We start from the raw sequence: 25,783 nt of genomic DNA, 5'->3' as shown, positions 1-25,783 counted from the left end.
GCAAGCTACAACTCCTGTCGAACAATCAATTTCCTGGAACCATGTGCCCCACTGTAGTCGAGGCTATTCACATTCCAGGATGCAAGGTGTAAGCTCATAGAGAAACCTGTGACTGCCCAAACAGGCATCTATTCAGTGTGGAGGCTGTTGATGACGAGGAGAAGCTATGAGGCATGCAGGTGCGCTTTGCCACCGGTCTAGACGGCGAGCTCCATTCCCCCATGGTGACCCTTGGCCGGACCATAGGGGTGATAGAAGTTCCAGGTGATACTACCAATGCATCTATCAGCCTTGTGGAGAGTCGAGACTTTGTGCACTGGTAGAAACGGGCCACCTGTGCCAGGGGCCACTCGATCACATCCCTCGGAGCCCTCCACTGTGGAAGGGCTCGGAAGATAATGCTCAGATGAGGGACCTTGGCACCAAGCCACCCGTTAATGTCCATCATGCAACTAGGCCACTGCTGTGCGAACAATGCTAGTCCTTCTTCTCCCATCCACTGGGAGGTGTGGTCCGCCACCTGACTCTTCAACTCTTCCTCTATCTATGTCATCGTCCACTCCCCTAAGTGAGAGGACTGAAGAAAAAAAACATAGTTTGGTCTATCTGGTGGTGCTAGAAGATGGACCTTGCCCCTCCTTGACTTACGAACCATGAAGATCCCCACCTCTAGAGGTAGTGGAAACTCTCTGCGCTCCGCAACTCTCAAGTAGGACCATGGGCCACTGTGGAAGAACTCCTGTGGCAATAGGTGAGCCTATCTCAGGAGAGTGTGACGGGCGGCAGGGGTGGATGAGCTAGTGGTTGTATGGGAGGGGGAGGACTGCTGGTGCGAAGAGGATGTGGGTGTGTGTGGCTCATCACCTTCTGTGGCCGAGGGAGGCTCGCCTGAACTAGGTGTGGATCAAGGGGAGTGCTCGGTACGGGAGGTGGTGGAGGGGAGGATGATCGAGGGATGGTGGGATGGAAGGAAGTACATGGCGGGTGTGGGGGGGGACTAGTGGTCCTGGAAGTGGGGGGTTCTGGACCAAGGTCAGTGTGGGGGGGGGGAGGGGGAGCATGGGATGTGGAGGGCGGTGGGTGTGGGGGCTGTGGGGACTCAGGAGAGGTATTTTGTGGCGCGGGTGGTGGATGTGGAGGGCTACGGTCCTACCAGGTGGGGCGGGTAGGGGGGGGCTATGGAGTGCTCTGTTGAGGGGGCGTCACACGCACTCCTACTCCCTGCGGAGGCTAGGTCTGCGACGCTGGCTGCGCCCCCCCTTGCCATCTCCCTCTCTGTCGTCTCTGGACCCGTGTAAAGCCATCCAGCATCCACCTGCGGGCCTGTCGGAGGAGCCACCTTGGCTCCGAAACGCGTGCAACTTGCTGCCTGAGGCCCAAGGTCGTGGCAGAGCACGCAGTGCCCTGGCTACCCCGTCACGATAACGTGCTGCCTAAAGGAGTGCCCGCCTGCCTCAATCTCTAGGAACTGTGGGATATTCTTGACCTCTTTCACTGCCACCCGTACTTTTGGGACTCCTGCCCCGCTGTCATTGCATCCGCAAAGGACGCGGGAAGAATAGTGCCGAAGAGCTGACCAAAGTCTTCCACCAACTAGCGATACTCTATTGCCAAGCCGGGGAAAAGAAGGTTGACTAGGTGCCGGAGAAACCTGTTGTGGAGTGCAAACGCCTCCACAGTAAAGCCACTGTACCAAGGAACCATGTATATGACCCCCTTCGTGGACGCATATGGTGAACTAGCAAGTAACTCGCGAGTTGCGCCTGTCGAATTGAGCCGGACCATGAAAATCCCTTGGCCCAATAGGAACGCCTCCACGATCTGTGATGTGCCGATGCACAGCATGGAGTGAAGCCAATCCCAAAGCTGGGCACTGGGGCTGAAGAATGTCCTACTACCTGACTATAAATTGTTGTTTCCTTTAGCTCCAGCTCCTTAGCTCGGACCGCTAAGAGCTGCTTCTCAGAGAGGACGATGCGCAAGGTGTTTGACTATGGGGGGCACTCGCTGAGTGCGTCGGCGTCTGACGAGAGATTTCCATTGCGCGTCCCTTCTACGAAACAACCAATCACGTCGTGGTGCTACCTGGGGGGGTAGTTGCTGCAAATAGAGGAAACAACTTGGAGGGGGGGTGGAAACTATGCTAGTTTCCATGGAAAGGAGGCCTGGCAGGGGGGGGAGGCAGCGAATTGTCAGGGCATGGGGAAACGGCCAAGCAGGGGGGAAACAGCTAGGCGGGGGGGAAACGGCAGACAGACGGCCGTTGCAAAACATCGGGCGGGGGGGCACGAAAAGTGCGGGGGGCGAAGAGTCGGACGGCCACAATCAGTCGGGGCGGGGCGATCAATCGGACGACGGGCGATCAGTCGGACGGGCGTGCGTCGTCCGGGTAGGGGGCCACCAGCGCGACGTGACGGGCGCGAGCTCCACTGCAAGGCAACTATTTTCACGTGTGGTTGGACTCTAAGGGAAGACCTAGCGACTTGACCCCAATGTGCCTTCAGAGGAGTTCCGAGAGTGGCGCCTTTGGATATGGGAGAACAGGCCACTTGATGAGCTGGAGTGGAACCTTGGAGAGTGGCTATGGCCGGCCACTGCGGTCGCCAAGAAGCCATTGAGGTTTTTGGAGCACACAGCCACAATTGGTAGGCATGTACTGATGCAAGAGGACATGGATTGGGTGCCTTCACGTATCAGATATTGGGTGGAGCACAGCATCATGGATGCCTTCCATTGGACTTTTTAGCATCACCAGTGGGACAACCGGAGGCCGAGGAGGGTGTCCTATTTCCTTTGGCTTTTGGCACATGGGGGTTTGGGTATTGGGAGTTGGTTGGCTCAGATGCAACAGGATGGAGATTGTAAGCACTGCCCACAGCAACACTTGGAAACTCCAAAGCACTACCTTTAGTCTTGGGAGGTAGCACAGCTCGTGTGGAGAGGAACCTGCCGTATTCTCTAGCGTGTGGCACCCAATCTTGGATGTATCTTGTGGGGGGCTTTTTGCTAGCAGGCAATCAACCATGACCATCACCTTTTGTATGAGGCCGGGATGCAAGACACGATTTTTCTCATTGAGACTGGGTCTTGTGCAGTGGTCGACTTGGAGACTTTACCCAGCCGCCAAGTATTGAAGCCCATAGCAAAGCGCTCAAAGGTATGGGAGATCATAGGAAGTCTTACAAGGCACGTTGTCAGGAGGTTTTTGGCGGGGAGTGCCTTTCAATACATGCGACTTTGGTAGAGCTTTGGACCTCCATCATCCACTCCCTCCAGAGCTGTTAGTAGGACAAGGTGCAAGGCGAGTCTTGAGCTCATCAAGAGCTCCGTCTTCACTTTCTACGCACTTGGAGCGGTCATGACTTGTTCTTCATGATGCAAGCGGGCAGCGGCAGAGCTTTGGACCTCCATCATCCACTCCCTCCATGGTCGGTAGTGGGACCAGGTGCAGGGCGAGTCTCAAGCTCATCAGGAGCTCTATCTTCACTTTCTGCGCACTTGGAGCAGCCATGACTTGTTCTTCATGCTGCAAGCGGGCAGCCCCAAATGGTTATACACCCCCCTTGCATGGCTTCTTGCCCCCATCCCCCCCAGATCGCCTTGAGAGACTTGTATACATGATGGATTTGTGATTTGCATCAGCTCTAGCTAGTCTGTTGAGCATGTGCACTTTGTTGTAATCAGGCTTCTAAGTAATATAATTAGCCACATTTTACTCGCCAAAAAAAAAACTGCTCTCCTAGTATAAAAGCACAATACTACTGGCTGTCGAAACTTTATATTGTACTTGAACTACTAATCCATGAGAGTGTGCTTCAAAGATGTATCGTGATAAGAAAATTCAGTTTGCTATGGCTGGGATAACATTGCCCATAACCATAGTTTGGAAAGATGGATACACAGACAATTGAAGAGAACTTCAAATTTCCACACACGTGGAAAGATTTTTAAGCTGCATATATGCAAACTTTGAAACGTCCACTAATTTAAGAAAACAAATCTCTTTTGAGGTATTTGCATTGCTTCAACTAGGCCTGGTTTGAACCACCATATACTCAATTTCATGCAAATCTTTGTATCTCAGGTTGAGTTAGTTTGACTAGTCGTCTTGGGAAAATGAGATCTGCGATCCAGTTACATATTCACATGGAATGTAGCCTACTATGTCAAAATCGAAACTTGTGAATGACTTTAAACTTGAACATAAGTTTATGGTAATACTTGAAATGATTGTGATACTTAGTTGAATAACATACCTGAGGATGGATGGGATCTAAGAAGCTCCAAATCAGGACAAATGAATTACTTGGCTTCCCTGAATTTTGCAGTCTCTCATCAAAGAGTTTGGATTCAGAGCAGGCTGCTGCAAGCATTCCTTGCTTACCAGGCATCCAATCTATGCAAGAGACCATCTTGCCTTTACTATAGGTAAGGTCTGAAAAGGATTGATACTCCTGAATGAATGGAAAGACCTTTAGGACTCCCATAAGGCATTACATGACCAATCTGTTATTTTTTGCTACAAATATGAGAATTCCGTGCATATTCAAGAGGTGGAAATGAAATCATAGTGGGTACTTTTGTGAGATCATCTAGAAGGAAAGTCATATTTTACCGTTATAGTAGTAATTGACTTGTGGCCAGGATGATCTTCTTCCTCTGCCAGATTGGCAATGTCATCCTCAAACAAGTTCATCACTTCATTCTGCTGCAATGCATCTATGTAACTAAAACAGGCCATAAATATACAGGTAAATATGTGTAAAACCTCATTCACAACAACAGATCAGCTTCATCAGATGCATGAAAGGAAAGCTTACCTTGATTTGACAGATTCTAGAAAGGAACACAACTTTTCACTTGTCAAAATCTCCTTCACGACTGACTCTTGAAGGTCTTGGGGCTGATATTGAACAACATTATTCCGAGGAATTTCTCTGCAAATTTACTGTTGAAAATGTTAGCACCATCTTGCCGAACACCTTGCTCATTCAGTAGTGCCATTTAGCATCAGTACTTAATATTAAGAAGAAATATGATATGGCAATTTGTCTCATTTCCAAAATTTTGTTATGACTACTTTTAACTTTCAAATTAAGCTTCACTTGCTTGCCTCCAAGTGTCCTGTATAAGACCAATAAAAGGGACCTGAGAAGGCAACCACTGCACATGCCTATCCACCTTGTCTGAGAAGCCCTGTGCCACCAGATTCCTCCTCCCTCTCTACCCTGCTGTCTTTCCTAATCTTCCTCACCACCACTGCTGTCAAGCCCCCCATTAGCCTCCAGCCTATATCGACCTCTCTGCCATGCAGACCCCCCTCTTTTCTTTTTTTCTTGCTGTTTCTACTCCCCTCCCCAACACGATTATTCCACACTCTTTTGACTCTCTTTCCTTCAGCCCGCCATCTTCCTCTCCTCTTCCCACCAGCCTTTATTTACTGCCCTCAATTTTTCATCCTCTACCAAGGGCATCTGTGAGCATGGGGGAGTGACTGATGCCCACGTGGGAGTTCACTCGCCACTCTGTCAGGAGGTGGCACCAGCGGGTCACAAGGAGTCATTGTCCTATACAACGATAATCTACAACATGTCATGCACGTTATGAGAAGAGTTGAGGGGAGGCATTTCATGTGGATCCACATGCGCACTTGACTATGCACGGGACATTTATGTGGCTATATGTTACTTTGCGTCCAAGGGATCTACATTTGCTACTCATGTAGAGACGGAGTCACCACACCTAACATTTTACAAGGATATCATGCACTATTCTACCATTGGGGATGTGTTGCTAGTAGCGGACTTCAATACCCATATGTAACATCATTAAGTGCCTTTCTTTGAGAGCCCATGTTCAAGGATCTAGCACCAAAGGAGCTAAGACCTGACAAGATCTCCCACGACGAGGAGGAGACTGAATATGGAGACCATTTATTAGATTTCAAAGGGGTGCATCTTTGACGTCGAGACGATCTTTCCCTATCCTTGGGCTATAAATTTCCAAGAATCGGTCCCATTTGCTTTTATTGAGGTGGGTCGGAAGTCATCATCAGATCCTATCTAGATATCCTTTTTAGGTTACCCAATCTTCACCATGTGACCTCTCCGGGGAAGTAAGTATTGAAAACATCACTCGGAGAGGTCAAATGTTGATCAAGAAATTTATGTACAAATCGCCTGTGCGAGCAACGAGAAACACTCAACAACTAGAGTAGAAACCTGTCCAAGTGTTTTGTGATTCAAACAAACTTGATTTTTGTACAAAAAGTGGATCATAGTAGGCCATTTTAATGGCCTCTCTAGATACCCAAGATCAAGAGCTTTGACAAGGAGCACAATGTATCTCAAATAAACCTCATGCAAGCACAATGGATTACATGATGGGGCCATTGTGTCATGGGGACGGATAATTTTGAGATGCTTTAATCTTGCCGATAACATTTGATTAAGTTATTATTTAAATGTGCGAGGTTTTTTAGCACACGTGATGCACATGGCAATTATTTCATGGTAATAGGCCAAGGAATCCCAGGATGCACTAGGTGTCAAAAGCAAAAGTTGTGATAAGTTATGCCACTTGGGCTTTGGGGACCATGGTGTCAGTTTTGACCCTAGGACACTTGTTTGGCCAATAAGTGTTACTGTTGATACTAGGGACTAGCTTTAATTTATTAATTAATGCCAGTCTAAGGGTCAACAGAGATTGGGGACCACTCTAGGTCATAATGGCCTATCCAATTTAATTATGGATGGGCACATTTAAATTTAGGCAGGGTCAGAAGAGCTTAAATGAATTTTTAGGATTATTTAATTCTGAAAATTGATTAAATGACTGGATAATGTTGAAAAATGGGTTTAAAAGACTGCCACTTGACTAAAATGCCCATGCAAACTGAGAATACGTTTTTTAGGGGTCTCAGCCATTCAATTAGTTTTACAACCTAGGAGAGAGAGGAAGGAAGCTACTAGTCCATTTTTTTATTAGAGAATAGCAATTTGCTGCAGAAGACAACCATCTAGGGGCCTCAGCAAGCAGGGGACAGCAAGGAGACACCTTGCAAGGGCTTGGCAACAACATTGCTAATTAGGTGATAGAATTTTCGAGGTGCCTAACAATAGTAGGTGACTGCATTAAATGCATGCTGTAGCAGGTAGCAGGCAGATTTTAGGATTTTCTCACAAAGAAAATCAGATTTCTCTCTCATCTTGACTTTCTCTTACCTTCTCCAATAATTTCTCAAAATATCTCAGCATTTCTCAGTAAATCTCAACTAGATTTGGTGGAAAGCAAGAGAATTTATGTTGTAAACCCAAAATTTCTACAAATATTAGGGCTTAACAACCACCTTAGGACCCGCGCCAAGGACCCGCGCCAATAGGAGAAGGCATCGTACATTGAAATCAGCACTTGAAATTCGTGGAATCATCAAGGATTTCAAATGCCAGCCCATCCATTGTAGATTGCGGCAGTGTTTGGCCAATTGATGATTTCATTTGTGCAAGTCCTTGGTGAAAATCAAGGGGAAATTTGCCCAAATTGCTTGTTGATTGTATGTACAAGGGGCTTTTGGATCAGCAAAGGAGATTGTGGAATCTCAACTTGCACATTGTCCATTAGCAATCAAAGTTAAAGAAATATTGAAAGGGGCACCAGTTTTGGGGCCAACCGGGTGTCTATTGTCCAAGATTGTTAAGGTAACGTGTGCACTTCAATTTATGCTCAATCATTAATTGCTGTAATAAAGTGCTTAATCAGGTTTTGCCACCCTATCTGAGAAGGAAGGCTCATTTCACATTGTCTCTCATACGAGACATAGTCCTATACAATGTCATCATGTCCTACTGTTGTAGATGTTGACCATGCATACCTCTCCTTCACCACTAAAAAAAAAACACTTTAATTTAGCACCACTACTAAGCATCCTCCATAGACACCCCCGATACCCACTCTACTAGAGAGACCTGTTGAGCTAAAAAATGCATTAGCTTGAATTAAACAACCCTAAAACATGCTTAATTAATGAAGAAAACCTTTTATTTTAAAAAGAAACACGATCCTAGAGAGTTATGGTGTCCCACATGCAAAACCCTAATTTGGTTGCCCCAAACTTTCTATAAATAGGCATGCAGCCCACCACTCTCCCCAATCTCGTTTTTGCAAATTTCAAGTCTTTCAATTTGCTACTCACACCCCGCACATGGAGCACATTGCGGTCCAAGCTGGCCATTACTATCTACAAGAATCTTGCGCCTGTTTCCAACCTACCACCCATTGTTCGGAGCTGATTTCAGCCTGTTGACTACTACTGCTGATTCTTGCTATTGTCGCCAGCCTGCCACATCATCAACCAGCCTGCATTTGCTATGTGGAGTTGCCGCCTACATAGTCTTCCCTCTCCTCAATTGTTGCCCCATCCTGTAGGCTATCACCCAACCTCTGCTGGCCGCATTTGGCAGTTTTCTCTCCTGCAAACTGTCGCCCAACCCTAGCAAGGGCTGTGTTTTGCTAGTTTCTCTCTCTTCACTACGTTTTTAGTATCTCTCTCTCCTCACTTGCGTTTTTATTCTCTCTCTCCTGCACTGTTGTCTACATCAAATCCAACCTTCCTTGGCTACTTTTGTTGGTGTTCGACATTCGTAAGCTACCTTGCTACATTCTGGAATCTGTTCGGAGTTTGACACTCTCTCCAGATCATTACCCCTAACCTAATCCCGGGATACAAGAGTATGTGGTACAATATTCACTCCTCTGCATAGTATGTTTGCTACATGAGCATTGTATATTCAGCAATCATTCACCCCATTATTTTTTGTGTACATTGTCTCTGAGTTACCCTAACCCTAACTATGTTCTGTGATATCAGTTTATGCTTTGTTGTATGAATGGTATTGTGTTTTTGCATTTAGAGCATCTCATTGCATGGTATCAGAACCAAATTCTCTTTCAGGAACCTTGGACTTGATCGGAGAGCTCATTCGTAGAAGGAAGAACAATAGAAGGTTCAGATGACTTCGAACATCAACACACCACTCCAGACTCCCAACCAAGCATGTCAAGAAACAAGAAAGAGCTCATGAGCCTCCTTGCTTGCCCTTTGCTAGATCTGGCATGGGTGGAGAAACTTCGGACTACCATGGAGTCCATCAACTGTACGAGATTTCAGCTGCTGAGTATGATCTCATCCTTATCCATAGGGCTTAGTAGTAGCAGATTGAAGGTAAGCCTGAGTTTCCTCCCTTAGAGTCGGTGCACAAAACTATTGACCATGTAGATACGATGGAATCTCCACTTTGGATCGGCCATCCTCAAGTGGAAACTCACATGGATTACATACCACTTCCATCTAATTTCTTTTCTCCAATGCCAAGTATGCACCATCTTGTTTCTAATTCTATGGTATCTAATTCTTCTATTTTTCATGGTTCGAGAGATCCTCTTGAAGAAGAGGTAATACATAACATCTTTTGGTCTTGAAGTAATAAGGAAGATAGATATTTCTTTGAAAACTCCCAATAAGGTAAGAAAAAGAAGCAAGAACTTGTAAGTATTCCTTCTCTTCCTTTTCCTTCAAATAATTTTGTTTCTCATACTCATAGTGGAGTAGGTCCATCTCATTTTGTTGCATTTAATGCACAAAAAGAAACCAATGATGATTTCCACATCTTCACCCATCACAAATCCATTTGGGCTCTCACCCATCCCTCCCTCATCTTTTGCTGCACATTCCTTTCAACCTCCATTAAGTGCACCTATGTTTCCACCACACACCCCACTAGGGAGTTTTCCATTAGGCACAATCTTTAGGACTCCTTTCTCCTATTCGAGCGATGTACCAGTGATGAGAGATCATCCTCCCATACACACATTCGAGTTTTCCCCCTCTAGGGCATTCTTTGACTATGGATCATTTGGTACCACAACTTGCCTCTATGGTTTTACCTAGTGGACCACTTGGTCATTTTGTTGTGCCTGAGCCGACTCTTAGACAGAGCTACTGTGTCCCAATGCCTCCACCTTTGGCGCCTTATGGAAACACTTTTGTTCCAATGCCTCTCTAGCAATTGGCACCCATTGGACATCAACAGCCTATTTCTGCCTACCCTACTTCTTATCCCCCTCCTTATCCTCCACCATCTTATCCACCTCCACTGACACCTCATTGTTCTAGCTCCTCATCTGCCAAGAACTCATTCAATGACAAGGCTCGTTTCAATGGGTCTACCTATACCACTTGGTCTAATTTTATGATGCATGTCTTAGACTCCCAGAACCTATGGGATCTTATACAAGGGTTGGAACCCCAACCCAATCCTACACTTATTCCATACCAAGTTGTCCACTCATGGAAGGCTCCTAATGCCTCCGCTATAGTTGAGCTGATATAGGGCTCACTACCTGAGTTTCATTCTCAGTTTCAGCATTTCAACTTAGCGTCTAAGCATTGGGCACACTTGACTGACCACTATGCAGCTCGAGATAAGACCCATCACATTGATCTTGACCATGAGCTTTAGATTTTCACCATTGATGATAAGAATGACCTTAAGGAAAAGTTGTGTGAGTATCAGCAACTCCTCGCTGAGATCTCTCGGTAGGGGCTCCTAAGTCCCCTGATAACCAGGCCATGCTATTCCTAAACAAGCTGCCAAGGAAAAACTTTAACTTTGTGCAACACGTCATCTCACAGCCCACTATACCCACATTCTATGAATTTGAGTGTCATCTCTTGCATTATGATAGGCTATTTGATCAATTTCATGGGACATCTCTTGTGGCAGAGGCCCTTGTCGCCACTTCTCAGAGGGGACAGCAAGGGAAGGGTAAGAAACCTCAAAATTCCACTCAAACCTCATCTAGTGAGACCCAAGGGAATAGCCAATCCTCTCTTAAACCAGGGTGGCAGAATGTACTTGAGAAGAATAGATATTGTCAACATTATCAGAAGAATGGCCATTTTGACGAGGAGTGTCGATCAAAGGCAAGAGGTACACAACCAAAATCTAGGTCTCAAACCCTTGCACCCTAGCAGGGAAAACCCTAGCAAGGGAAGCAGGGTGGTGGCAACCAATCTCAGGAACTATGGAAAGCTCAGTCTCACATTGCCACTGGTTAGCCATCACAATTGACAACGTTCTCAATGCTAGAGGGCTTGTTCAATTGGTTTGCAAAGGCCCACATCGTCTCTTTAGAGGCATCGGATTCGAGTATTGTCCATATCTATAAGTTGTCTTCCAAGAAGATAGTCGCAAAGGCCCACTTATCATAGCCAAGCACTTCTACTCCTACCTGGATTGTGGACAGTGGAGCTACACATCAAATGACCCCTATAGATGACATTTTTCTCACCAGACATCCTACAACTGGGAGAATCAGAGTAGGGAACAACTCCCGGTCAAGATCTAGGCTTGTGGTCGCATCAGTTTTGCTATAGATGAGGGTGAAAATCGTGCTACGCTAGAGGATGTTTATCATGTCCCCTAGGTTGAGGTGAACTTATTGTCTGTTCAATAGCTTTTTCAGTTGGGGCAAGTCCTCTTTTTTACCTTGACTACAGTCGAAGTCATTGATGACAAGACTAGTTTAGTCATTGCTCACGGCAAGGCACAGTCTAATGGCCTCTATCACCTGACACACTTTCTTACCATGCTGACAGCCAAGAACTTGGAGTTCCATTGCTTCCAAGATTTAGCCACTACACAAGAGTCTTCGAGCACTGAGCATCTATGGTGTTACCGCTTAGGACATCTTGGATACAACTCTCTTTATGAGTTGTCGTGGTGCAAGCTAGTTGATGGCATTCCTCACTTGAAGCTATCTCGAGATGTTTATAAAGCATGTGAACTAGGTAAGCAGCACCGTACCCCATTCCCACAATAGTCCACTCATAGAGCCAAGGATCCATTGAGATTGATTCACGTTGATCTTTGTGGCCGGACACCCACTGCCACCTTAAATGGCACACTTTACTTCTTTTTATAGTGGATGATCTCTCTCAATACACGTGGGTGCACTTTCTCAAGCACAAGTCTAATACTTTCACTTATTTCAGCGCTTGGATACTGCTCGTTCATAACCAAACAACATGTTATGTAAGTACCATGAGGAGTGATAGCACTAGCGAGTTTATCTCCCACGATTTTTCTAAGTTTCTACAGGAGCATGGCATTTCTCGCCAGCTCACCTCTACCAACTCCCCTTCCCAAAATGAGGTTATAGAGCGTGGAAACTGAACAATCTTAAAAAGGCACACTCTATGTTGTTCATAGCAAGAGAGCTTCCTAATCGTCTATGGGTTGAGGTTGTTAGTACTGCTATGTACATACTCAATCGATGCCACAACAATCCCTCAATGAACTCCCTACGAGGCATTCTTTAGCAAGAGGCCTATTATTTCTCGCTTTAGAGTCTTCAGGAGTTGTGCATATATGCACATGCGTGATGATAAGATATGAAAGCTGACTCCCCAAGCTGATCTATTAATCTTTGTGGGTTATTCTTCCAAAGTGAAAGCCTATCATTTACTTTATTCTCACGCAAGCAAGGTGATCGTTAGGCCAGATGTCATCTTTGATGAGAGAGACATAGTGCAGTCTTATGCACAGGACTGTGAGTCCTTACCTCAGCCCACATGATTTGACATTGTGTCTTTTGAGCCGAGTCTACTACTTGCCCTTGACCTTCCTGTTTATTCTTCCGCTCTCATGCCCCATCCGCGAGACCCGTTACCGCGATGGTACTAACAGACTATGCAAGATTCGGGGGTACTTGCACTGGATTGCTCTCTGGAGGGCCCTAGAAGATCTGCTCAGCTTGCCCCTCAAGCTTCATATGCTTTAGTCTTTACCGCTAATTACATTGCACATTCCAAGCCGAACAGATGGCAAGAGACTCTCCAAGACCCTTTGTGGCATGAGGCCATGGAGAAGAAACTAGATAGTATTGCCCAGAATGAGATTTGGACCTTGGTAGATCGTCCTAGTCACAAGAAGGTCATTGGAACAAACTGGATTTTTAGAACCAAGCTAAAGGTTGATGGGACTCTAGACAAGTAAAAGGCTCACCTTGTAGTGCAAGGTTTTTGTCAAAAGCAAGGTATTGATTATGAGGAGAGCTTCGCACCCACAGCTTAAATGACATCTTTCTGTTTGCTAATTGTGCTTGCCGCTCATCGTGGTTGGCTGCTATACCAAATGGATGTCAAGAGTGCCTTTCTGAATGGTTATTTGGAGGAGAAAGTCTATGTGGAGTAGCCACCCGGGTTTTCTTCTATTGATCGTTTGCATAAGGTGTTCCATTTGTGGAAAGCTCTTTATGGGCTAAAGCAAGCTCTAAGGTCTTGGTTCTAGAGGATGGATGAGTTCTTACAAACTCATGGATACCATGCTACCCCCTATGATCCAAATCTCTATGTGTGCACTACATGCATGGGGACAAGCTATATCATGTTGTGCGTCAATGACTTACTTATCACTGGCTCACATTCTGCTACTATAGCGGAAATTAAGGTGCTTTGTGCTACATTTGGGATGACTAACTTCGGTTTGTTATCTTATTTCTTGGGGATGAAAATAGTTCGTTGTGGGGGAAGTATTTGCGTCTCACAGCAAAAGCATACCCTTCATCTAAGTGGAATAGTATTACACGGATTAGACACGGCTTGTGGCCACACCTCTTAATCCCACTGTCCATCTATCGAAGAATACCCTAGGTCAGCCCTTTGATGTATACACCTATTGATCCATTGTAGGAAAGCTTCTTTGGTTAATTCATACTAGGCCTGACTTAGCATACTCTGTTAGTGTACTTAGTCAGTATTTTTTCAGCACCTAGAATGTCACATTGGATTGCTTGTCTTCATGTGTTGAGATATATGTGGTGTACTTTTCATTATGAACCGGCTTCTAGACATGGTTTATGCTTGCAGGGTTACACTGATTCTAACTAGGCCGGAGATCCTACCACCCAACATTCCCATGGTGGTTACCTCTTTTTCTTGGGCACGGCTCCCATTTCTCGGAGAAGCCGCAAGCAGGAGACGGTGGCGGCTTCCACGGCGGAGGCCAAGTATAGGGCTCTCTTTGATGGTACCACTGATACCAACTATCTGAGGAGCTTGCTGACTACGCTTCAGTTCCCCTATGTTTCTCCTACAGTTGTCTATTGTGACAACCAAAGTGCCATTGCCCCTCAGACACAGCATGTGGGAGTCCACTTTCACTCCACCAGAGAGCAGGTTGAGCTAGGCAACTATTCGCCTAGAGTTTGTGCCTTCAAGTGATAATTTTGTAGACATTTTAATCAAAGCGGTCAATTGGTCGACCCTACAATATATCCTACCACAGATTGGCTTGGGTTTATTTTCCTGTACTTCTTCAAATTCACGGGGAGAGAGTGCTTCCCTCTTGCTTCTCCCTCCAGTTTCAAAGGGGGCGATTTCTTCTCTTGATCAATGACAATGATAATGTTTACCATTTAGTTTTAGACATTTCAAACATTTTGAAACCAACCTTCCTTCTTGGAATGGGTAGTGATAACCTGGTTTAAGAGTTAATTACAGCAATAAATAAATGCACATAAAACGAAATACACGCTTTACCATAATATTCTTGAACAGTAGACTCCATATTGGCTCCAAAACTGGCGCCCCTTGCGGTATTTCTTTAGTTTTCATTCAATTGGAAGGAGTACAACTTGAGATTCTTTAGTCCTACTAACCAATTGCGCTTGCTATCATAAATGACCACCAAGCCTTTTGGGTCATTTGCCCCTTGATTCACCCAGGACTTCTTCTCCAATTTGACCCTTGGCTGGCCAAATGTTGCCCCAAATCAATTCGGGATGGACTGGCTCCTGAATCCCTTGATAACCTTCAATTATCAGCTGCTGATTTCAGTCCCTTGAGCCTTCAATCTCTGGCACGGATCCCAAGGTGGCTGTAAACCCTAATTTCCGCTGTAAAATTAGGGTTTACTGCAGAAATTACAGATCAGCCCACCAAAAATGGCTCAGATCTCCTCCAAATGGCTAAGAATTGCTGAGAATGTCTAAGCATAGGCTGAAGGAGATGAGAGAATGCTGTAAAGAGAGAAAATTTTGAGATTTGTCTCAAAGAACTGATCAAAATCAGTTACTACCCTGTTGTACCAGCCCCAAACGGATGCACCAACAACAATAGGAGCATCAGAGACTGTGATCTTCAGGAGAAAGTACATCAGCAGCAATTGCCAGCTTCCCAAGGTCAAGAATATGCAATCTCCATCACCAAAATGGTCTCCAATGGTTGGGAAATGGCCCCAAAAGCTGGCAGCAACAGTCCAACAGCTCCAAAATGAGAAAACGAGATTCTCCTCTCCCTTCAGCCCTATTAAACCTTTCCCCCACTTGCATGGGAAAGTTTTGCCAAGTGGCGGCTTTCTTAATCCATTTTTAGCAATTTCCAGCCATTTAATTAATTTTCAGAATTAATTACGTCTGAAAATTAATTCAGCCCTATCCAAAAATTAATTGGCTAGGCCATTTGCAACCCAAAGTGGTCCCATGCATTAATTGACCCTTGGACAAGCATTAATCCATTAATTAATGCCTAGTCCCTAGTGTCACCACTGACACTTAATGGCCAATTAATGGTCCTAGGGGCAAACTGACACCAAAATTCACCTAGAATCTAACAAGTGTAACTTGTTACAAGTTTTGCCTTTGACACCCATCTTTTTCACAAGGTCCTTCGGCCTTCAACTGTGAAAAAGTAGCTTGCACCTCACATGTGCAACACATGTGCATCTTTTAATTACACATTTGATTAATCCTTTAATCAAATGTCATTAAACATAAGCAAAGCATCAAATTTTCACGTCCTCGTGACAAACCACCTCCTTGAAATCCTTGCAATCGTCCTCGATTGCACTGTAATGTGTCAAAGTAAACAATATTGCACTGGAATTTTCACAAGGCATCATAGTCAACACAACATTGGCCACTGCTGGCTAACTATCTCATATGCCCACCATTTGCTGAAAATTTCTAGCCAACATAAACATAGCTTAAAGCTCAACAATAGTCCAGAACTGTTGCCAGAAACTCATCGAATGCATCTTGTTTCTCAACAGTGCTGACTACACAACCATAGTAAAGCATAAACCGAGCCAAAACCATGGCTGAATTGTCAATGGCATTCAATACGCATGCTGTTGTCAGATGAATACCACTGAAACTAATGATCATACACTGAAAACCAGCACTCGGTAATCAGTCTCTCATGATCATAACCTGATGCAATGTACAGTTTCAGAGCTGCAGTGAAAACCATACCCATTTGCATACATACTACAGTGACTAGTACACTCAATAGTGACCTCATGGCAGACATACTGTCAGCACAGTACCTTGGATGCATGTTGAATACATCCAAGATCCACTATACACGAGAGGAGTCCATTCCTGGAGGAGTGAAAGTGCTACCTCCCCCTTGAGTATCAGGTGGTACTCTGGACCCTTGCCCTGCTGAACCTAAAAGAGCCCGATCCAAAGTCGGCTCTAATTGAAAGGCAATGAGGTAAAGCTGCAACAACTGAGGATGGTCTGCCAAGTCACCCTCTTCCATCCATTTAGCATCCATTGGTGAACAATTGTTAAACTTCACCCAATAGCTTATGGAAGCTTTACCTTTGACATTTTCTCTTTATGTACCAAAATCTACTCAAATACCAATATCTAATTCAGCTCCTCTACATTGGACTGAATTTCAGCAGATACATCCTTAGGCACATCACCATAAAAAGGCCTCAACAAGCTCACATGAAAGGCATAGTGTATCCGCTAGTGTAGAGGCAATTTCCATGATAGCCAGCATTAAATGGAGCATTTGCATGACCAGCACTTATTCCTTGAGCCCCAAAAGCACGACGGGGTACCAATGCTTGCCCATATGCGTGATTTTGCACACCAGGCATCATACCGATGCCGTCATACATCGGATTATGCATTCCATGAGCCATACCCGAGTACATTGGGTTATGCAAGCCATGCATTGGTTGCTGAAAGTTATGGGGAGGTGTGCCATACATTCCCACATTCGGTCGCTCACCCACCATAGTATGAAAAATTATGCTACCACCAAAGTAAGCTGGCTGCTCCAAATTCTCATGCAAACCCTGCTGTCCAAAAACCATAGGATTAGCATTTACATTATGAACTTGCATTTGCATTTCTCGCCTAACTGGCACCAACTTCTTTTCACCATGAGCATCTTTAGGAGCATCTTGAGAAGGCTTTGGCTTGTTCTTCGGTGTATCTTGCTGTCCCAAAGTTCTAGAAGAGGATTTTCTCTTCTTGCCCTTGTCCTCCTTCGTAGGAGTGTTCAAAAACCAAGTAAACTGAGGATCTTTTGCCAATTCAGCAAAAATATTGGCTGCTGCCCTCATTCGATTCTTGAATGCATCATCGAATTCCATTTCCCCTTGTTGATCATCATCCTCTTTCTACATTGAGGGTCCAATATCTTGGCCGTCAACCACATTTTCAGCATGTTGTCCATGATTCGTGCCTTGTCCAAGATCAAGCATTGCATCTCCTTCTCCCCCATGTGAATGCGCATCATGAGAGGCATCATTAGTGCTTGATTGCATCCCACTGTATGAAGACATCTTACTATAATTTCTCAGCTGAGCACAAAGATTAACACCAGCACAAAGCTTTGGCTTGCAATCAGGTGCCTCACGCCCACCAAATCAAGAGATTTGATGTATCCCGGCAAGGGAACCATGAAACCAGCCTTCCTTCTTGGAATGGGTGGTGATAACCTGATTTAAGAGTTAATTACAGCAATAAATAAATGCACATAAAACGAAATACACACTTTACCATAACATTTTTGGATAGTAGACTCCCTGTTGGCCCCAAAATTGGTGCCCCTTGCAGTATTTCTTTAGCTTTCATTCAATTGAAAGGAATACAACTTGAGATTCTTCAATCTCCTCCTGCTAACCAATTGCTCTTGCTGTCATAAATAACCAGCAAGCCTTTTGGGTCATTTGCCCCTTGATTCACCCACGACTTCTTCTCCAATTTAACCCTTGGCTGGCCAAATACTGCCCCAAATCAATTCGGGATGGGTTGGCTCCTGAAATCCCTTGATAATCTTCAACTGCTGACTTCAGTCCCTTGAGCCTTCAATCTCTGGCACGGATCCCATGGTGGCCGCTAAACCCTAATTTCTGCAGTAAAATTAGAGTTCAGCAGAAATTAGGGTCTACTGCAGAAATTACAGATCAGCCCACCAAAAATGGCTGAAATCTCCTCCAAATGGCTAAGAGCTGTTGAGAATGGCTGAGCATAGGCTAAAGGAGATGAGAGAATGCTGTAAAGAGAGAAAATTTTGAGATTTGCCGCGAAGAACTAATCAAAATCAGTTACTGCCCTGTTGTACCAACCCCAAACGGATGCACCAACAACAATAGGAGTATCAAAGACTCTGATATATTCAAGAGAAAGTGCATCAGCAGCGATTGCCAACTTCTCAAGGTCAAGAATATGCAATCTCCATCACCAAAATGGTCTCCAATAGCTGGGAAATGGCCCCAAAAGCTGGGAGCAACAGTCCAACACCTCTTTTCAACAGTTCCAAAATGAAAAAACGAGATTTCCCTCTCCCTTCAGCCCTATTTAACCTTTCTCCCACTTGCATGGAAAAGTTTTGCCAAGTGGCAGTTTTCTTAATCCATTTTCAGCAATTTCCAACCATTTAATTAATTTTCAGAATTAACTACTTCTGAAAATTAATTCAGCCCTTAATCCATGCCCAGAAAATTGACCTTGCTCATCCAAAACTTAATTGGCTAGGCCATTTGCAACCCAAAGTGGTCCCATGCATTAATTGACCCTTGGACAAGCATTAATCCATTAATTAATGCCTAGTCCCTAATGTCACCACTGACACTTAATGGCCAATTAATGGTCCTAGGGGCACACTGACACCAAAATTCACCTAGAATCTAACAAATGTAACTTGTTACAACTTTTTACTTTGGCACCCATCTTTTTCACAAGGTCCTTCCGCCGTCAACTATGAAAAAGTAGCTTGCACCTCACATATGCGACACATGTGCATCTTTTAATTGTACATTTGATTAATCCTTTAATCAAATGTCAATTAAACATAAAGCAAAGCATCAAATTTTCACGTCCTCGTGACACATTTATTCTTTGTATTATACTTAAGGACATTTGTAACTTCATCCACATTGTCGGGATGACATAATTGTAAAAGGGTACTAGAACATGTGAACAATTCCCCTACGAGGACACTGTCCAATTGGCACCATTGCATCGCATTCTACATGAACATGAAATCTCGCATTCCCCATGCATTGGCGTTCTTTTAATACAAATATGCATTTATCCATTTTCCGTCTTTCATGAGTAGTTGACTCTAGATCCACCATATTCATAGCATTGCACATGGCAGTTCTCCCTGGTAGTTTGCTAAACTCACCTTTTTTGCCTCTCCACATATTCTCCATATGATTGGCACACACACACTTCCATTATCCCTAGGCACTTATCCAAGTACTATGTGGGATTGTTTTGCTTGTTGTATAACAGTAGTGGGACTATCGATCCTTATTTTCGCATACTTCGGGGCACAGTGACTCAATAGGACAAGAACTCATTCAAAACCCTTACTTAAATGCTAAATCTTTTAAAAAAATCGCACTAAAAGCCCTTTAAAAAAAAAACCATTGCTAATTCCATCCACCTTTGCAGGACTTGGTAAGCCCTAGGTAGCTAACGTGCACCCTTGGTCCGCACCCTTGGTCCGATGCCCTGGCTTCTCTAGGGTGATCACTTGGGCACCCTTGGTAAGCTGAACATCACCTCTGTGATCTTGGTAGGTCACTGGGCAGTCGACGCGTACCCTTTGCCAGCGATGCCCTAGCTACTATGGGGTGGGATGCCTTGGAGTAAAAATATATATATGTTAAGGGTTTATTTCTTACGGCTCTGTTTTGAGCAGCCTAAGAGCAGGTGTTGAGCTAAAAAATGCATTAGCTTGACTTAAACAGCTCCAAAACATGCTTAATTAATGAAGAAAACATTTTGTTTTAAAAAGAAACGCTTGGTGCATGAGCATTGTATATTCAGCAATCATTCACTTCATTATTTTCTATGTTCATTGTGTTTGAGTTATCCTAAACCTAACTGTGTTTGGTGTTATCAGTTTGTGCTTTGTTGTACGATCAGTATTGTGTTTTTATGTTGAGAGCATCTTGTCACAAGACAGCCCCCCATTCATCGTATGGTTCCCAGAGTGCCTCTCGATGACTTTGCAACATAGTTCCCTGTAAACACTCAATTCATCAGCTACCATATATTTCCCCCATGCCAAACCATGAATCACACCTTCGAGCAAGGCTGTCCTATAAAAAAAGTTGGTACAATGATGAATGTTGAAGCCTGTGCCTACCTCACTCGAGAGGAAGCACAAAGGATCTCTACACACCACAAGGCACATGTAGCCTTTTGTTACCTTGTGCAAAGGAAAAATCAAGTCTACCAATCAAAGCTGGAGCGTGAGCTATACCAACTTTTCTTAGGACACGACAACAAGGATGCCTGGCAGATTTTTTTGAACTCACTCAAACTCAAACACCTATTACATCGCCAAAGGTGTGGCATAGATCTGCCACCCAAATCTATCAAATACCTCAGCGAGAACTAGTATACCAAGGGCCTATCCAAAGGCAGCTTAGAGTTTTCCTTACGAGTATCCAAGGAACCCTAGAGCACTCTCATTTTGCACCCGAGTGATGTACTGAAAAGTTCCTTGCACAATCTCAACTTAGGCATATTGATTGCTCAAGTAGTTCAGCTTGGCTAATCTAGACATCCTAGATCTCAAGTGATGTGTTGAGGACACATTCATTACACACAATTGTGTCATTTTATAGATTGATGTAACTTATGGTCTCAAATGTCTTTTTGGCCTTTTGAGGATGTTTATAAACCATTTCATTTCATCTCTCTCGTTTTCATAATGGGAGAGTATATTAATCACATGAGAAGTACAAGAGTCATGATAGAGCGGTAGAAGAAATTGTTGTATGCCAAGAAACTATATCCTCTCAAGGAAGAAGGGCAACATGCTAAACAAGATCCACTTACCAATGGAGAAGACCCTTCAGCCTAGCAACACAACTTTGAACCCCAAAGATGGAATCGAAGATGAAGACATTCTAAGTGACTCAATTGTGCCAACGGCCCAATATCTTCATATGTGGCTGCGTAGAGTAGGATATTTTGCCTTGCCAAAGACCCAATCAGAGAGACGTAGTAAAGGTCCTACCACAAGTCTCCAAATGTCAAACAAGAGGAACCACATCGTCCTAGCTAATGGGCAGAAGATGAATCTTTGGCGTGAAGATACCAAATTGGTAGTACAAAAGAAACAGTTACCATTAGAAATACAATGCCTAGAAATGGCCTCTCTCTTTTCTTTTCGTGTAATAGGTAATTGTATTAATTACAAAAAAAAGTACAAGATTACAAGATTACAAGGTGCAAAGTGTCTCTAGGCCATCATGCATGAACCAAATACAACAGATTCAATAGATAGAAAAGGACAGGAGTGCAAGAGGCACACTGGAGCTAGATGGGCCACATCACAAAGGATCAAGAGTTTTGACAAGATTTCATTGTGTGGACCTGGGCCTTTGCTGCCAATATCTGCAACACACCATTTTCAAATAAGTTTGCTAGTACCACAAAGGGATTGGTTCACTAATGTTCAGTGCATGAGGAAGAAGACACGTCTATAGGGTGGGAAGTAGAACTTGGATACTGGTGATCCCATCGAGTGGGATCGGTTCATTGATGTTCAGTACATGAGGAAGAAGGCACATCTACAGGGTGGGAAGTAGAACCTGGATACTAGTGATCCCATCGAGTGATGATTCTACCAGCCGCATCAAAAGCCAATTGAGCTTGAGGGCCATGGGCGTGCAGTGATGATTGGCTCAATTGTTGCTATTGCAATTGCTATTTGGAGGGCAGTGGATCCTTGGTAGGAGCAAAAACTTGAGCAATAGGCACAACAGAGGATTTGTCTCAACGACATGAATAAGTGCAGAGAGACTCCTTCAAAGAAGAAGGGTCAATAGGTCTGTTGGCACAAAAGTCTCCTTTGCTTTTCCCTTATGGCGCTAGGTTTCCATCCCATCCCTATGTTTCCAAATCGGAAGAAGAAGCTAGCTGCTTTCCTTCTCAAGCTTGACTGGGCTAAATATTCTGTTGCTGGGCAGAAGGTGGAGTTAGGTTTTGGTCCTTGTCCATGGAATGATTCACCAGGGTACTCTTTTGATCTAGACATTCAGCCATGGAGTGACCTAGTTGACCCATGAGGCAGTGACCAACAAAATCGGGTTTGATTGGCTACCTTTGGACTTGGGGGTACCAACACATGGTGTATTGCAGCCATTGCATCCTTGGGAAGGGCCCAATAAACAGCCATGCAACTCTCCACCTCCATCCATATTGGACATGCCTACTTGAGTAAACATTGGAAATCTTCCATTGGACACCATGAGACAATATCAATATGCACCAACTCTTTATCAAAGAAAAGGGGCTGCTTATTAAGGAGGAGATCCTGTGCCAAAGTAGAAAAGAACACAACCTCATAGAATCCATGCAAACCAGCAAAGATATCTTCCACACAATCGGTCTGAAGAAGAGCCACTCCACGGATCCTGGCAACAAGCACAAGATCTGGCCGATAAAGAAGAGAATAACACCTCGCTTGTGAAAAGTGAAAAAGGAGTGCAGAACCTCCAAGTATTCACCTGCGTATCCAAAATCTCCTCCTCTGTGTAGGCACGAATAGCTCAATAAAAAAGGAGTGCAGAATCTCCCAAGTATTCACCTGCGTATCCAATGCATCTATCAACCATGCTGAGAGTTGTGACTCTATACACTGGTAGATACAGGCTGCTTGTGCAAGAGCCACTCAATCACATCCATCCGAGCTCTCCACTGTGGAGGGGCTTGAAAGATAATGCTCAAGTGTGGGACCTGGGCACCAGCCCACCAGTTAATGTCCATCATTCAACCTAGCCACTATTGTGCAAACAGTGCTAGTCCTTTTTCTCCCATCCACTAGGAGATGTGGTCCGCCACCTGACTCTTCACCTCTTCCTCTATCTATGTCATCGTCCAATCCCCCGAGTGAGAAGACTGAAGGAAAAAGGCATAGTTTGGTCCATCCGGTGGTGCTAGTAGATGGACCTTGCCCCTCCTTGACTTACACACCATGAAGATCCCCACCTCTAGAGGCAGTGGAAACTCTCCGCGCTCCGCAACTCTCAGGTAAGACCACGGGCCATTGTGGAAGAACTCCTGTGGTAACAATTGCGCCTGTCTCGAGAAGGTGTGACGAGCAACAGGGGCAGATGAGTTGGTGGTTGTGTGGGGGGGCCAGGACTGCTGGTGCAAGGAGGATGGTGTGTGTGGCTCATCACCTCCTGTGGAAGAGGAGGGGGGGTGGGTCTGCGGGGGATCACCTGTACCGAGTGCGGATCAGGGGGGGTGCTCAGCAGCGGAGGTGGTGGGGGGGAAGAGGATCAAGGGATGGTGGGGTGGTTGGAGGAGCGTGGCGACTGTGGGGTAGGGCTAGTGACCCTGGAAGGGAGGGGCTATGGGCTAAGTTCAGTGGGGGATCCATGGGAGGTGGTTTTGTGGGGGGGGGAACAGTGGAATCTCAGGTGAGGTAGTCTGTGGCGCGGGTGGTGGATGTGGGGGACTGCGGTCCTACCGGGTGGGGCGGGCAGGGGGGGAGGGGGGCTGCAAAGTGCTCCGGCGGGAGGGCGCCGCTTGCCCTCGTGCTCCCTATCGGTGAGGTTGTGTCTAAGGAGCTAGCTGTGGCCCCTGGCTGCGGCCCCCCTTGCCGTCTCCCTCTATTGTCTCTGGACCCGTGTGAAACTGTCAGCGTCCACTTGTGGGCTTGTGGGTGGAGCCACCTTGGCTCCGAAACGCGTGCAATCTACTGCCTGATGCCCAAAGTCGTGGCGGCGTAGGCACTGCCCTAGTTGCCCAATCACAATGACTTGCTGCCTAAAGGAGTGACCTCTTGCCTCAATCTCTAGGAACTTTGGTTTACTCTTTGTGTCTTTCACGGTCACTCGTATCTTTGGGAGTCCTGCAGTTGTCACTGCATCCGTGAAGGAGGCACGAAGAACTGTGCCGAAGAGCCGTCCAAAGTTCTAGCGGTACTCTACCGCCAGTCCGAGGAAAAGTAAGGTGACTGGATGTCTGAGAAATCTATTATGGAGCACAAATGTCTCCACTATGAAGCCATTATACCAGAGAACCATGTAAATGACCACCTTCGTGGAGGCATAGGGCGAGCTCTCCACTAACTCACGAGCTATGTCTGTAGAGGTGAGTCGAACTATGAAGATCCCTTGGCCCACGAGGATTGCCTCCACATTCTGCGCTATGCCAATGCACAGCGTGGAGTGGAGCCAATCCTGGAGCTGGGCCCTCGATGGGGAGTGTTCAACGACTTGACCAAAGAGCGTTGTTTCTTTCAACTCCAGCTCTATGGCACGAACGGCTAAGAGCTGTTCCTCAGAGAGGATGATGCACAAGGTGTTTGATTAGGGGGCACTCGCAGAATGCGCCGGCGTTTGACCAGAGGTTTCCATTGCGCAGCCCAGCTAAGAACCTACCTATCACGCTGCTGTGTTACCGGAGGGGGGAGTTGCTGCAGGGGGAGGGAGCAACTGGAGGGCGGGGTAGGGGAGTTGCTTTCAAATCAGGTGGTCTGTCCGCCTGGCCGTGGGACCTCAAGGCAGAGGAGGCGGGGGCAATGTGCAAGGGAAAAAGGGGGGGGACGCAGGGCGGGCACAGGTTGGGGGTGAGGGCGGCGGGCACGGGGAGGGGGGGGTAGGGGGGTGCGCCCTTGGATTGTGAATAGTAGAGCTACTCATCATATGGCCCACATCGCGAACATTTTCCTCTCCTTAGCCCTTGCAACCGGGCAAATCCAAGTTGGAAACAACTCCTCAGTCATGATTCAGACTCACAAGCACATCGATTTTCCCACTAACCAAGGGGCCGAGATCACACTACATTAGATGATGTCCACTATATCCCCCAGCTTGGGGTGAACTTATTATCCGTTCAATAACTTTGCCAATTGGGTCGAGCAGTCTTCTTCACATCAACCTTAGTCGAGGTTCTTGACTCTCAGACTGGTTTAGTGATTGCTCGCGATGACCCATAGCCTAGTGGCTTGTACCACATGACATAGTTTCTTTCTGGGCAGGCGACTGTCAAGGGCAGTTCCACCGCTTCCAAGCTTTAGCTGCTACACAGGAATCTATAAGCACAAAGGATCTTTGGCATTTTTGCTTAGGACATCTCGGATATGACTCTCTTTATGAGTTGTCACATCAACAGATGGTTGATGCTTGTCAACTTGGGAAACAACACTATACCCCATTCCCTTACCACACTCTAGACAGAGCTAAGGCACCTCCTAGATTGATTCATGTTGGATCTTTCTGGTCCGACGTCCACCGCCACCTTGAATGGCACATTGTACTTCTTTTTTATTGCGGATGATCATTCTCATTACATGTGGGTGTACTTTCTCAAGCATAAGTCCGATGCCTTCACATATTTTTCTACTTGGGTGCTACTAGTGCATAACTAAGCTGGTCTTGTGTAGTATGCATAAGGAGTGATAGTGGGGGCAAGTTCACCTCCCACAAGTTTTCCAAGTTTC

At 45.5% G+C, this 25,783-nt stretch overlaps 1 protein-coding gene across 6 annotated transcripts in view; it reads right to left on the bottom strand.

Moving 5' to 3' along the window:
* The window catches only part of LOC148037805 (uncharacterized), a 231,536-nt gene that overhangs the window by 153,411 nt on the left and 52,342 nt on the right, over positions 1-25,783 (bottom strand). For all 6 annotated transcript variants that reach the window (XM_087676760.1, XM_087676758.1, XM_087676761.1 and 3 more), the window contains 3 exons: positions 4,821-4,937; positions 4,616-4,727; positions 4,257-4,454 (listed from right to left, as the gene is read on the bottom strand). In XM_087676760.1, the coding sequence (XP_087532886.1) occupies positions 4,257-4,454; positions 4,616-4,727; positions 4,821-4,937 (427 nt within the window). The remainder of the gene's footprint in view (positions 1-4,256; positions 4,455-4,615; positions 4,728-4,820; positions 4,938-25,783) is intronic.

The sequence above is a fragment of the Lygodium microphyllum genome, chromosome 4 (genome assembly GCF_053477565.2).
Source record: "Lygodium microphyllum isolate KBCC chromosome 4, Lygodium_microphyllum_v1.1.10, whole genome shotgun sequence".
Classification (NCBI taxonomy): Eukaryota; Viridiplantae; Streptophyta; class Polypodiopsida; order Schizaeales; family Lygodiaceae; genus Lygodium; species Lygodium microphyllum.
This window is presented reverse-complemented; position numbering and strand designations above follow the sequence as displayed.